This window comes from Scomber japonicus, chromosome 18, assembly GCF_027409825.1.
Source record: "Scomber japonicus isolate fScoJap1 chromosome 18, fScoJap1.pri, whole genome shotgun sequence".
Classification (NCBI taxonomy): domain Eukaryota; kingdom Metazoa; phylum Chordata; class Actinopteri; order Scombriformes; family Scombridae; genus Scomber; species Scomber japonicus.
Genome location: NC_070595.1, coordinates 13462961 through 13477865, shown reverse-complemented (window position 1 = coordinate 13477865; position 14905 = coordinate 13462961). Strand labels below are relative to the sequence as shown.

The 14905-nt window shown below is 34.8% G+C and overlaps 1 protein-coding gene and 2 gene segments (V, D, J or C); 1 reads left to right on the top strand and 2 right to left on the bottom strand.

The window, feature by feature from the left end:
* Nucleotides 1–1251: 1251 nt before the first annotated feature.
* On the bottom strand, nt 1252–1710 carry LOC128378227 (Ig heavy chain V region 914-like). The segment is given in 2 exon segments: nt 1252–1568; nt 1662–1710. Coding segments are annotated over 2 exon segments (366 nt in total).
* Nucleotides 1711–2331: 621 nt separating this feature from the next.
* Nucleotides 2332–2773, bottom strand: LOC128379459 (immunoglobulin heavy variable 3-23-like). The segment is given in 2 exon segments: nt 2332–2639; nt 2731–2773. Coding segments are annotated over 2 exon segments (351 nt in total).
* A 6421-nt stretch (nt 2774–9194) lies between these two features.
* Nucleotides 9195–12956, top strand: cabp5b (calcium binding protein 5b). 3 transcript variants are annotated; one of them, XM_053339076.1, is made up of 6 exons: nt 9195–9245; nt 10627–10657; nt 10750–10893; nt 11887–11996; nt 12176–12323; nt 12928–12956. In XM_053339076.1, the coding sequence occupies exons 1-6, from the start codon at nt 9195–9197 to the stop codon at nt 12954–12956; spliced, it is 513 nt and encodes a 170-aa protein (XP_053195051.1). The 3 variants fall into 3 exon arrangements, with proteins under 3 accessions (XP_053195051.1, XP_053195052.1, XP_053195050.1); XM_053339077.1 differs by having other exon boundaries at nt 9195–9249; nt 10634–10657; XM_053339075.1 differs by having other exon boundaries at nt 9195–9253; nt 10632–10657.
* The last annotated feature ends 1949 nt before the right edge of the window (nt 12957–14905 follow it).

Genomic DNA, 14905 nt, shown 5'->3' with positions numbered 1-14905 from the left:
TGGAATCTGAAGACTTTTATTATGGAAATCACCTCTTCTTTACATTCAATGTTTGTTGTTGTTGTTAGAGACATTTTCACCATGAGTAATACATTATATTTGTTACAAGCATTATCACATAAAAAGGACAGTATAATCATAAAATATAATATCAGCAGTGTTGCCAACTAATGCAAGATACTAAATAAAATGGTCTTTACACAATTTATTAACCAGCTTGTGATTCAAGACACCTTCATGACAGAAAGGATGAGTAGATTTTGAGTGATTAAAAAAATCAGCTCTAATGTAAGATTTCATCAGAGTCCTGCTGTCTTTGACAAAAACAATAATTTTGCATTTTTATTTGAGATGATCAGTTTCTTTCTGATGAAATACATAATCTGTATAAATGTATTGTGATTATTTAATAAAACAATATTTCAAAAGAGACAAGCAAACAGGTGAATATTCACTGTGGGATGTTTATTATTAGTTTTAACACAACTCTTATCATTGAGAGAAGAACATTCAGAGATGATGATGATGATGATGATGATGATGATGATGATGATGATGATGATGATGATGATGATGAATTTCAATCACTAATAATGAACAGAAATAATAAATATAGGCAGTAGTTTTTGTATAACTCTCTCACTAGTTGCTCATTGTGTGTGTTCGTACACAGTAATACACAGCTGTGTCCTCAGGCTGCAGATTCTGTCCTTTAATAGTCACTGTTCTAGCAGAAGCGTCTCTGCTGTAGCTGAATTTGTTCTTCAGAGCATCATTTTGGTAAAAGTCACCTCCTCCCCACTGATGAAAAATGAGAGTTAGTTGTCTTTAAAAAATGATCCTCTATTTAGAAGTGTGCTTTAAAACACGATTAAAATATCACTGACTGCAAAAAAGATGTTTTGTTTGTTTTTTTCAGGTGAGATGAGATGTGTTTTTTCATTAAAAGTTAATGATTCCATAAAAAGTTGTTTGGGTGAAACTACTTGAACTACCTGAGCTTTGAATATTTCAATGAAAGGAAAAAAAAACAAAAAACATACATTTTGTCCTTGTTTGTCTACTTTTCTGTATTGCACCACCCTTCCACACAAATATAATTAATTTAAATGATCTTCTTTTCATCCATCTGCATCTAATCAAGGTTTGAATACAGAAATATATTATTTACAAGGATCTTGTGACATAGTTGTGGTGTATCAGTAAAGATGAGTCATGTAGGATTTTGTACAGCTGCTCAACCAACTCCAGTCACTGTGAGTGTCGAGCACAATAATAAACAGCAGAATCTTCAGTCTTCAGACTGTTCATCTGCAGATACAGCTGCTGTCTGCTGTTGTCTCTGGAGATGATGAACCGGCCTTGAACTGACTGAGAGTAGTATTTTTTACTACCACTGGGTTGACTGATAAAAGCAATCCACTCCAGTCCTTTTCCAGGAGCCTGTCTGACCCAGTGCATAGCGTTGCTACTGAATGTGAATCCAGAGGTTGTACAGGTCAGTTTGTGGGATTCTCCAGGTTTTTTAACTGCTGGTTCAGATTCTGTCAGAGTCTGACCATCAACACCTGTTAAGACAAAAAGGAAACAGTTATACTCTTGCCATAAGTTTTTAACATTTTTGAAGAAGACTTCAAATCAAGATCTGTTAATATCTTCACCTGCCCAGCAGATAGTTAGAAGCAGCAGTCCTGTCCTATAGTCCATCATGTTAAACTGTGTGTCCACTGTTCTCTGTCATCCTCTCTGCAGTCAGATAAGTAGAGCTGGAAGACATCAAAGTTTTGCATTGACTCCTCCTCACAGGGAGGAAACTACTGGATTAAACTTTTGAAAATTTGTAATATTACTTTTCATATAATGTTTATATAGTCCTTTTCATTTACTATCTCCTGAACGAATGTCTTTGTTTTGTTTTTCTCACAATCTGTTGATAACATTCAGGATGTCAGGGAGGAAAGGATACTGCAGTGGGAATATAAGTGAAGAAAACTGATGAGAATATGTGAAAAACATGTAACCCTTTAGTACATGGATATTATTAATACTAATCTTCTTTAGTCAATTACAATATAATGTCCAATGTGAAACATGAAATGTGTTGCCTTGTATAAAATGTGTAAAATTAAAGTCAGTGAGAACTCCAGTAACCTGTTTATTTATTTCTACAATTTGCTGCAATTTATTCACCTGGACTTGAAATATAAATATTGTGAGAATTCTGCATGGTGTTGAAATGTTTCGTGGTGTGAGGGCTCCTCCTCTGGTGGCTTCATGTTACAAGTGTTCAGACACTGAGGGGTTTTTGTTCAGGTCTGCTGATGGTTTGTGTTATTGTGGGTCTCTGGCACAGTAATACACAGCAGTGTCTTCAGGCTGCATATTCTGTCCATTTAGAGTCACTGTTTTGCTGGAAGAGTCTAAGTCAATACTGAACTTGTTCTTTAGGGAATCTTTGTAGCTTGTGGTGTATCCAACACCTCCACGTATTATCCACTCCAGTCCTTTCCCTGCAGGCTGTCTGATCCAAGCTGTAGCATAGCTGCTAAGAGAATAAGAGACCTGACAGGTGATGGTCAGACGTTGACCTGGCTGCACAGTCACTGAGGCTGGCTGTGTCAACTGTTCACACTTCACACCTGTGGAGGAAAACATGTTGAGAATTGAGTCAGTGTAACAACAGTGAACAGTGTGCTGTGATCATACTGTCAGTGTCTCAGTGAGACTCACAGGATCCAGCAGCCAGCAGCAGCAGCAGAGCTACAGAGAACATGGTTGATGTTGATCTGATGGGAGCTTTTCTTCTTCTGCTGCAACTGACAGCATGATATCAAGTGTTTATAGCAGACTGTAAGGAAGTTCACTTTGCATAAAGAAGGACACCGATAGGCTATAAAGGAGGAGGGACTGCCCTTGTGAAAGTCATAAAAACTGAAATTGTATCATGACTATTTTAATATTTTATTATGTGCATTAAATATATATTAATATTTAAATTCTGGGACATTAAGTTTTGTATGTATTCATATGGTTAATTGAACAGAACTGTAGGTTTAAATGTACAGGGAAGTAATAACCATACAGGCATGTCAACAAATACAATCATCACATATTCAAAATGTATATTGTCTAAAAACTGAAAGAACTACACACACATAGCAATTTACCCTGAGTTTATTGGTGATGTTGAAGTAAAGTTTATTCTGTGAAAATCAGAGGGAACAATACAACTTGGTTTGACATGATGAGTTTCTGTACAGTGATGCTCCTTCCTGTGTTACTGTGGCTCTCGAGCACAATAATAAACAGCAGAATCTTCAGTCTTCAGACTGTTCATCTGCAGATACAGCTGCTCTCTGCTGTTGTCTCTGGAGATGGTGAACCGGCCTTGAACAGACTGAGAGTAGTATTGGCTGCTACCACCATTATTGATTGCTGCCACCCACTCCAGTCCTTTCCCAGGAGCCTGTCTGATCCAGTGCATCCAGTAGCTACTGAATGTGAATCCAGAGGTTGTACTTTGACCATCAACACCTGTCAAAACAAAAAAAGAGGAGTCATTTTTAGGATAGATTCAACTCAACATCTGTGAATACTTTCATCTGTCCAGCAATTAGTCAGAAGCAGCAGTCCTGTCCTATAGTCCATCATGTTAAACTGCAAAATCACATCACTCAACTGGAAACCCCACATATATTTAGATATTGTCCTGCAGGTTGTCTGATCCACTTCATACCACAGCATGTAAATGAGAATCTGCAGGAGAGAATGAGAGTCTCCACAGACTTGGTATTAGTGACTGATCTGGAAACATTATTACTAGTAATATCATCATCATTATTATTATTATTATTATTATTATTATTATTATTATTATTAAGAAAGAAAGAAAGAAATATTGCCTTCTCGCTAATGAAACATCTAATTCTGAAGGCATACATTTTTGTTAATCTTTGTCTCCTGGTTGGATCCTTGTTTATTAGTTATTAGTTACTAGTTATTTATAATGTGTATAATTACATCTAATCACTTGTACATTACTTACAATAGATTGATATCTGATCATGAATATAAAGTAAACTTTACAGTGTAAATTACTTAGTTGTTTAATTACAATTTCAAAAAGGTAATGTCTTGTATATATATACAAGATATATATATATATATATATGTGTGTGTGTGTGTGTGTGTGTGGGTGTGGGTGTGTGTGTGTGTGTGTGTGTGTGTGTGTGTGTGTGTATAAACTTTTCAATGTAAATTACAAGGTGCCAATTGCAATTGCATGATTAATTGTGGTTTAATGAAGATTTACAACAGATTTGTGATAATGACCAAATTAATGATTTTAAACTCCTCCCAACAGCACCCACTACAGGAGGTCATCAGTATTTTCATTTCTGACCTCTTTTGACTAAATTCAAACTGTTTTTTATCTCTGGTTGCTAAACTGCAGAGGAAAGAATAGCAGTGACTTCTAATGTCAGAGTTCAAACCAACAAGTAAATGACACAGGCTGCTCCAGTTCTGTTAAGCATCATCGGTCAAGATGGCTCCCCAGATTGTAATGTCATGATCAATTGTGGTCAAATGATGACGTTGCAATATATTGGTCATATTGTTCAAATTTATGAGGTTAAAATCTTAACAACAGCACCCTCTACAGGAGCTCAGTATTTTCTTGTCTGACTCCCTTTGATCAAATAATTTTTTTAATTTTTAATTTTTTTTAATTGTTTTAATCACTGATTGCTGATCAGCAGAAGAAAAAATCACAACAAATTTTAATGTCAGAGTTCAAACCAACATGTAAATGACACAGGCTGCTCCAGTTGAACTATCTCACGGTGAAATGCAAAACACTTCTGTCAAGCATCATCAGTCAAGCAGCTACGATGACTAACACTCCTCAGACATAAACTAGAGGAACTCATTACAGTCATTAACTAACATTGGACATTTTTTTCCAGTACACAGTTTTGAGGGTGCATAAATATTAATAACATGGTGGGAAAATAAATACTGTATGAGAGTGATTGTGGACACAACTTGAACAACTTCAACATTACAGACAAATTAACTCAGCTACTGTTACTGCTGATTTGAGTCTGTAGCCTGTATGTCTTATACTGTATCTAAAATAATGTTCATGAAATGGTTTGATATGCACATGAAATGTTTAATTTTTTTCTTCTTTCTGAAGCCACTTCATGCCTTGATACATACTGACATGCAAATACAGTACATGTGAAAGACACGTCTCTCATTTTCATAATGTTTATTTGCAGTTCTGTTCTGACAGTTTCTACACAGTTTCACAGCTGCAGGTGTGCTCACAGATGTGCAGAGAGAGGGGAAGTGACTCTGTAAAGATGATATGTTTAGAAATGTCAAAAAACAGAAAAACTTTCTGCAATTAACTGATAACAGTTAACAGTTAACATTAAAATTATTGTTTTATTTTGTTTTGTTGTTTTATTATTACATTTGGTCTGTGTGGGTGTGAAATGACAGCAAAAATGTTCCGTTGTGTATCACAAGCACACCATTATTCATCGTCATTCATAGTCCATTTTATAATTGTGCTTGACAGTTTATGTTCAGACTTTTAGCATCACAGGTGAAGTGGAATATTCTGATACTATAACAAATTAAAAAGTTAAAAAAACAAAAAGAAAAACAAAATGGGCAATACATTTGTTGTCATCTCTCTCTCTCTGTTACATAATGTAACCCTCTCATCTTGTCTCGTCATCTGAAAAAGACAACACTTAAACAAAACACTGTATTTGTACTCCCTGTTTCCATATAATATTGTGTTTTATAGTCAAACTAAAGAGCAGTAAAAGCCTACATCATGTTCACCTTGACCAGACAGAATATCATGTTGAAGAGAGTGGATATAAAGAGGAATGTGAAGAGGCTGAAATGTAATGTAACGTGTGTGTGTGTGTGTGTGTGTGTGTGTGTGTGTGTGTGTGTCTGTGTGTGTGTGTGTGTGTGTGTGTGTGTGTGTGTGTGTGTGTGTGTGTGTGTGTGTGTGTGTGTGTGTGTGTGAGGATTAATCACATGGGTTGCTGGTTATTTTAATAAAAGTCTCCTCTCCCCTTTGATGTCTATTGTTTTCACATTTGACATTTTAGTAGTTACACATATTCAAAGACTCATTTTCTCTTTAACAGTGAACTGATGTTGAAATCATTAGTGGTCTGAGGGCTCCTCTGTTCAGTGTTCAGACATTGAGGGATTTTTGTTTAGGCCTGCTTGTATTTGAAGTTGATACTAAACTTGTTAAAGCAGATATATAAATCCACCTATGTATACATATACTGAAAGTTGTCTCACTTTCCCTAAATAGTCAATCAAAAGCTTTTTTTGAGAGTATCTTAATTATGCCTGCGTGAAAAAAATGTCTTCATGTACAAGGCCTTACCAAATATTTTTATTTCATTATGTGATTTATTTGTCTTCTTTCAATCATTGTTTTGCGATTGTATTAGCAATTAGTTATTTTAACGGATGGAACATAACTGAAAAATAATCACTTTACAAAATAATTGATGGGATTATTAACCAGTATATTGCTGTAGAAAATCATAAATTGGTAAACACCATAAGAAAGAGGAAGTTGCATACCACAACCTCAGCTGTTGCTTTCTTAGTGTACATTCATGTGTGCATGTATGTAAATGTTTGGGGGCGTTGTCATTACTTTCCTTAGTCAGTGTTGTTCCAAACTATATCGTCTACTGCCACCTGGAGGTCTTTGTAAAAACATTGTCTGTGGAGTTTTTGCTAAGCCTCTCTGTTTACTTTAACCAGTGTGTGTCTGGCACAGTAATACACAGCAGAGTCCTCTGGCTTTAAGTTGGACAGTCTCAGATGAACCATGCTGTTGCTATTATCTCTGGTTATTTCTATTCGTCCTTGCACACTGCTTGCATACATTGTTTTACTAGCATCATAGTAAATCAGACCCATCCATTCCAGTGCCTTTCCATCAGGTTGTCTAATCCAGTTCATTCCATACTGACTGAAGTCAAAGCCAGTTCCTCTGCAGGAAAGACTGAGGGCTTCCTGTGGCTTCTTCAGCACTGGAGTTGAGGGTATGGACTCCATAGCTTGACCATTCAAACCTGTCAAAGAAACAGAAGTAAAAGGATCAGTGTCAGTGGAATCAATGTCAGAACATAAAATGTGTATTTTTCAATTTCTGATCAGTATTGCAGCATGAAACAACTAACAGGGCAGACAAAGCGCTGTCAGCAGAACACCTAATGTGAACTCAGATGCTTCACACTGAAAGACAGATGGTCTTACAGTCAAGTATACTCCCTAAAAAACTGTGGATTTGCATCATACAAAGGAGGGGCTAACATATTTGGCTCAGATATCATTCAAATACATCTCAAAGGTAAAAATATGATTTGTGGATGTTTATGTTCTTTCCCAGCAATGGTTTCACTGACAAACAATGGTCTCATTTGCATCAGCACTTTAGGTGTTAGGCCTTAGGTGTGGTTGGGATTGTGATTCTTCACTGCTAAAATAATTGATTTACCAAAACAGACAGAGTCCACACGGAGTCTGTCTGACAGTCTATTCATATATTATTTTCTGAGACTGTTTGAATCTTTTCACAATGCCTCTGTTTTTCCTGTTTCAATAAGTCCATTAGGTAAAGTAATTTACTTCACTTTTGAGTCCCCCTAATATTTCAAAGCATGATAAAGCTATAAACTTTTTCTGTTACAATTTCCGTCTCTATTTATTTTGTTTTGTTGTAATTACTTAATGTTCATTTTTCTGTAAAGCCCTTTGATCAGCTTCTTTTTTTAAATGTGATCTACATAAGTTTGACTTGCCTTGACTAAGCTTATGGATTATATAATGCTGCATGAAATGCCACAAAAGTGTTTGGTAAATTACAAAGCCAGTGAAGTCTTGTAGTCTAGTCATGTCATGTACAGGATCAATGCTGTTATGTAAAAAGATATGGAAAATTAAAAGAACATAGTCTGGCATCATGCTCATGATGTAAGATCCTGCTACATACAGACAACCTATAGTCACTATATATTAAATGGATAATCACTAAATATGCTGTTTTTGTGATGATCAGACTGGTTACATTGTACACATTGTTTGTGTTGTACGTTGTGTTGGAGAATCTTCTTAAATTGCCTAGATCTAGATTATGTTCAGATTTTATTTTTCCAGTGCATTTATGGTTATGGTGATGAACGTTTTTTTTTTCCTTAATGAGTTTTTATTATTTTATGATAGGCATAGAGAAGACAGTCATTCATCCACTACAGTTTGATAGCAGCAGTGGGCGTAGTGGTGATGTATGTTAGAAAATACAGTGAATAAACCCAAACCCAGTAAATGAGTTTGCATGCTGAGATGAATAAAAACCAAACTGAAAAATCTATTGCATCCACTTAAGTTAATACAGAATTTTCATGACAACTTTTGCAATGAAACAGTATTTCACACGTTTTATTTCTTTCCATATCTATAAAGAAATAACTAATGCACATTATGCAGGAGCATATCATGCAAAATCCCTCTAACAGACTTTCCCTCCCCACTTTCCCATCCATTGTACTCTATCATGTTTCATTTAGAGATAACAGACAGAAAGCTCCATCCAGTCAGCTGTTTACTCAACCGGCACCATATGAAGGAATGCAAGCAGCCAACAAACACACAAACACTGATACGTATGCTATAAGTTCCCCATTTCCACATCCAAAGACGAGGTTAGAAAGCTATGTTCATCACAGGTGAACAGTTATTTTAGAAAATGTCACCACTTTTTTTATTACAGTGCAATTTCTATTACTGAAATTCAGATCCCTTTATTATCCCTCATTAGAAGGTCTTAAAAACAACAGTAATGTTTGACTGTGTATATGAAATTGTGTATATGAAATTGTGTATATGCAGAGCATTAAGCCCATCTTTCTTTTCTAGACCAAAGCTGCAGAGATAATCCATGAGAGACCTCATCCCTCCTCTCTGGCATACACGGATCACTACTCATCACGGTTTACACTCACAGACACATGCTTGCATGGGGAAAATAAACCCAATGATATAGCGACATATAATAGAGTGAATTGAATTTTGATTGTACTTTGATAAGTAATTCACAAAAACAAGTATCCGGGATCTCGACTAAGGCTGCCATCATGAGTCTCAAACAAGCCTGCATCTTTCTCAGAGGAGGATCAAGGAGACAAGTAAGTCAGTATGTTTTTGGTACGGTTTGTCATCATTCTTCACCATTGTCTGTTTACTTTTCTAAAGAAAACGTATTAAATACATGTACATATAATATTTTTACATTTATTTACCAGGAAGGTAAATCTTTTTTATTTTGTATGAAACAAATCTTATCATCTTAAACTATTTTGTTATTTTGTTTTGTTTTTTATATGGCGTTATTTTTGAGCCAAGATGAAAAGATGATTATATCACCAGTCCTACTCTAGAGTTGAGGTGGGAAGGCAAACTTTTTAGAAATTGGTATTCAGCTTCTGCACATGGTCACTAATTTCAAAGATTACATTCACAGAAAACCTGCATGTTGAATATACAAATGAAAACATAATTACATCTACAAGATGCATTCTACACTCATTTATTGTGTATTTTGAAATGTGTACATATCTTAAATGTATACAAAATGTGTGCAAAAGGTGTAATTGCAAAAATACTGCATGTAGAATATGATCTGGGATTAATCAGTAAGAAACTCAAGTCCTCATGTCAAAACATATTTACAGATGTAAAAAGAGAATAAACAGAATGCATTTTGAAATATACAACCCATATTCAGAATATACAGAAACAAAATGTATTTTATATTGCTTTTTAATTTGAATTACTTTTTATTATTATTTGACATTTGAGTTCAGAAAGTTAGAGAACCGAAAAAAGTACTGAATAAATGAGTTTACTCCATCATATGCACAACAATATTTCCGGGGCACAAAAACTAAAAGCATATATATGCAAAATAATAACAAGCAGAACAGGAGTTGCAGTAAAAATATTAAATGCTGATCAGAATGTGTTACATACTATGATGTTGTTTGGAAAAATATTTGAAATATTGAATACAAGTATAATTAACCGCAACTCTCTAGATAATTAAAAATAATGGCTCTCACTGTTATAACCTTGAATGTGTGAACTCCCCATCATATAATTTTCTAAAATCCCACATGGGACGTTTTGGGACATATAATATTTCCTGACAAAGGTTTTCTGTGTATGTATTCATGCCACTAACTGCCTTGTTTCCCCTCTGTTACTGTAACTTCCTGTCTTTCAGTGGCCTAATGTTTTTTTGATATTAAATGGAAAATTCAAATCTACACACATACTGTACATGTTAAAAATTCTCTGACACTGTCATTGAACATTAACTGTTTCACCAGGAGCAATACATGTTTTTATATGCATGGGGCTTATAGGAGGCCACTGTAAAGACACTGTGAGGACACTATATAGATGACTGTGCACATAACACGAGTTGTACATTTTGTGGTAAACTACTGTGTATAAAACTCACTAATATCAATGTATATTTGTGTCCATATTGTTATTGATTTGCAGACAAGAGCTCTTACACAGGATGAGATTGAAGGTAATTATTTTTGCATGCTTTCAGATGCATTTGTTGAGTGCTGTGTAATGTTTTTTAGCCTCTCACTTTGCTTGTGTCTACACATTCTCTAGAATTACGTGAAGCTTTTGTCGAGTTTGATAAAGACAAGGATGGTTTCATCAGCTGTAAAGATTTGGGGAACCTGATGCGGACCATGGGTTACATGCCAACTGAAATGGAGCTGATAGAACTGGGCCAGAATATCAACATGAATTGTGAGTAAAGTCCTCCGATTCATGAGGTTAAAGCAAAAAACATCAGCACTCCAATAATAGACTGATTTCATGAGTATTTCCCTTTTTGTTCAGTACATCACATGAAGTACAGACAATGAAATGTTAGAATTTTAAAATGGCAGTCATCACCTCTTTGATGCCAAATAAATAAATGAACAGTGGCTATTTTCAAATTTGTGCTGCCATCTTCATGACTGGTGAGTCATATATTAGAAAACACATTATCTTAAGTAGAATCATCAATTCAGTTATTTTTCATGATGAAAAACCTAAAAATTAAAAAAAAATCACAACTTCTCCTGAAAAAAATGGCTTAAATTTGAAAGTAAAAAATTGCTGCACAAATAACCGAGAGTATTGATCGTTTTGAATAAAATGTCTTCAGGAAATGTGTCTTTCAGGCTCAATTCCTCCTGAGCTCTCATTTACATATTTCTATCTTGAAAGTTGCTTGTCAAGTGTCATAATATGAATATATTTTCTGCTGACTTACCTTAAGTCACTGGTTATAATGCATTGTACAGAAAAGCTAATATATTGTACACGTTTTAGTATATTCTAACAGTTGAATGTAAAACATTCTCTACATATTTATGAAACCTGACTGTGTATTGTCAGTATTTCACACCACGAACATTGTGTATAAGCTAATTAATGTAGGAAAAAGAAAATAAATTTAAAAAAAACAGAGAAAGTATCACTGGAACTGTACTTAAAAAGTGTATATGATCTCAATTGTTTTCCCACAGTGACTATTGCAGCAGAATGAAATACAATGTATGAAATAGAAGATCACTAATTTCTCAAGTTATCATATCATATCTCTCCAATAGCTAAAAGCCAGACGTGATTGTCTTGTATGATCATGTTATTACATTTAAACCTTGCTTTAGATGTGGTTTATGACCACTGCTCATAGTTACTACTAACCTTTTATCGCTTGTAACATTTATATCATTTGTCTTATCACAGTGGGGGGACGAGTGGACTTTGAGGATTTTGTGGAACTAATGACCCCCAAGCTTGTAGCTGAAACTGCAGGGATGATTGGGTTGAAGGAACTTAAAGAGGCATTCAGAGAGGTGAGCTCAACAACCTTATTGTCTCTCTTTGGTGTTTGGCACCCCATGGTGGACACCAAATGAAAATGAACATCTGAAACTTCAAATCTGGAAAACATAATGTTGTCACTGTAGTATGTCTAAAATACCCTTTGTAAAGACTTTGCAATTGTTTGTTTTCATATGTTGTTGTTTTACAGTTTGATATAGATGGTGATGGCTCAATTACATCTGATGAGCTGAGAAATGCCATGGTGAAGTTATTGGGTGAACAAACCAGCAAAAATGAAATTGATGCAGTGGTCAGAGAAGTTGACAACAATGGAGATGGAACAGTTGACTTTGAGGGTGAGATACAAGATGCATGTGATACACACACTTCACAGGACATAGAAAATGTTTTCATTGTTTATTACCCTTATATTCTATTGTCGAAATGTTGACTAAATGTTGAAGAGGATTCATTTGTGAGACACAGAAGTTAAAGTTGTCATCAATAATTTTTGGTTAAAATTTTAAGTGTTTATTAATTTAGAAAAAAATCAAGCATGTACTTCTACAAAGTTAATTTAAAATAAAATCTATTTGTTTTGATACCAAATAGACTTTTCTCACTCGTTAAACACAAGTGCAACTAATAGCATTTCATTTCATAACATTGTTATGGCTGACTGGCACACCTACTGTAGATTAATCTGAGTCTTAATCAATAGCATTATTTTGACTAGTGTTTTTTACTGTTTTGACAAGTCACAATGTCTTCCATGAAAAAGGTTGAAATTTGAAATTGAAAGAATCTGTTAAGTCAAATTGTTATTTCATTCAGTTGTGCCCTACCCTAACTTTTTCTTTTCTTTCAGTTACTTACACTTTTTACAAATAGTATGAATTCATTTTAACAGCAGTTATAAAACAATTTAGTTAATCAATTTCTTCTCCGTTGTCTTTACAGAGTTTGTAAAAATGATGTCGCAGAAATGAGGACAACTGAACACATGGATGACTAAGAATGGAGAGGATGTCGTTTTTGTTTAATTCTATGCTGATGATAGCCTACTTTACTTTACTTTTATTTTAATTAATCTGCCTCATATAAGATCATTAGGAGCTCAATAATCTTGACATGACAATGATGTTTTGTTGATGATCTTTTTTAAACTTGATGGATATAATAATGAATACAATGGTAGCCCTAGACAATGGCACCTTAGTATTTACAATATTTCAATTCGGCAAGTTGGCAAATTTGATGTCGAATTCGCACTGAATCTCCCAGACCTGTCCCACAGAGCACTGAGTGTAGATGTCATGGTCAAAAAAGATAGTGGTGCTGCTGTTTCTTGGTGAGGAACTAATTAAAAATAATAAAGTCTAACTAGCTAGCTAGCTAGTATCAGCAAAAGTTAAACATAGCAATCACAAGTATCCATCAACATCCGTCTCCATTTTGTGAAAATGTTGTGGGTGTTCTGCCTCAGAGAACTAAAGTAAAACCTAATACTGTCAAAATGTCTTTTGTTGTCTTTGCTATTTAAAGATTATGCTGAGAGAACTGGGTGAACTTGATTGACATGTTCTTTATATTCACATTTGGGATGGGGTACTGTACCATACAGCACACAATACTAAATGTGCTATAGAGTTTGTGGAACAAGTACTCTTTTATGGATGTTGCCCCATTTTGTCCTTCACAAGTACCATTAGACTAACAAGTTATTGTTACTATTAATAAATTATGTTTTGTCACAGAAAGGAGAGAATTGTGTTTAAAATATGGACTCCCACCTGTGATCATTGAGCTCATTGAGATGATATTTTTCCAAGGGTATATTAGTTATGGACAATAAGAGCAGCTCTTTCTTGATGATGTATCTGCTCCCCGTCCGCACTGATCTTTCAAAAGTAATGATTGGTGCTGCTACAGGTCCTTCAATGTGACTGCAGCTCTGACCCAGGCGTAAAACCATCTGTCCCTCCAGTGGCACCAACATGATGTCAGCAGTATGTCCTCTGCCATGTCACCACCTTTGTATCAACAGAGTGAAGGCTGCTCATATGCTTAATGTTTATTCATCAATAGTAGTCACAAATGTTCTTCTGAGCATACATAAATCTCAGAGACCCATCAAATGAAAAAACAGAGTTTACTACACAATGTCAGACATTCTTTTCTGATTGAAAAGTATGATTAATAGTGCAGATGCCGTGATTTGCTATCTAATTTCACCATGTGCATTAATTAAATTCTTGAAAATGAGTGTTGAAATGAACAAAACAAGCTGTTATGAGCAGCATTTGGGGTCAATCCATTCATCTGTCAAATCAGTCTGTCTATCCAACATTTTGTTCCAGAGCAACATACTGGATAAAGTCTCTAGAGGGTTCATAATGATTTTGTCTGGCAGCACTGTCATGCCAAAATTTGGCTTGACCGAGCTTGTGGTGTGGACCTCTGTGGTGCTTGAGTCTGTAATATGTTGATCAGTGATAGTATAAGTTTTGCAAATATATTATGTGACTGTCATGTGACCAGAGCCTTTCTAACATCATAACTGTGTATATTTGGTTTAGTCTGAAGAAAAGCATGTAGACATCTTTCTTTGTCTCAGTGGCACAAACATACCAGTTAAGTTCATCTGTGTATTTGCATCTTCATTTTTATGCATGGGCAGATTTATGTGTATGTCTACAAAGAAAAAAGTAACAAAATTGAATAATAAAATTGAGGAAAAATAGGGTATTCTAGATGACAATGTAGATTTAAATTCTCAACATAGACATCTTAACTAAAACTAAACTTTTTTTAACAATATACAAAGCAGATTAATCATTATGTCTCAGGGAGTATTTCAACATTATATTATTTATGATAATAGTAACAAAATTATGTTTAACCACTTTATTCATTTTACATCTTTTGCTGAAAATAA

What these genes read in the sequence shown, in the direction of transcription:
- cabp5b (XM_053339075.1), top strand. Translation starts at nt 9,195, where the DNA reads ATGAGTCTCAAACAAGCCTGCATCTTTCTCAGAGGAGGATCAAGGAGA. An exon ending in CCAGAATATCAACATGAATT is followed by an intron (nt 10,894 to 11,886) that starts GTGAGTAAAGTC and finishes GTCTTATCACAG; the next exon opens with TGGGGGGACGAGTGGACTTT. An exon ending in TGGAACAGTTGACTTTGAGG is followed by an intron (nt 12,324 to 12,927) that starts GTGAGATACAAG and finishes TTGTCTTTACAG; the next exon opens with AGTTTGTAAAAATGATGTCG.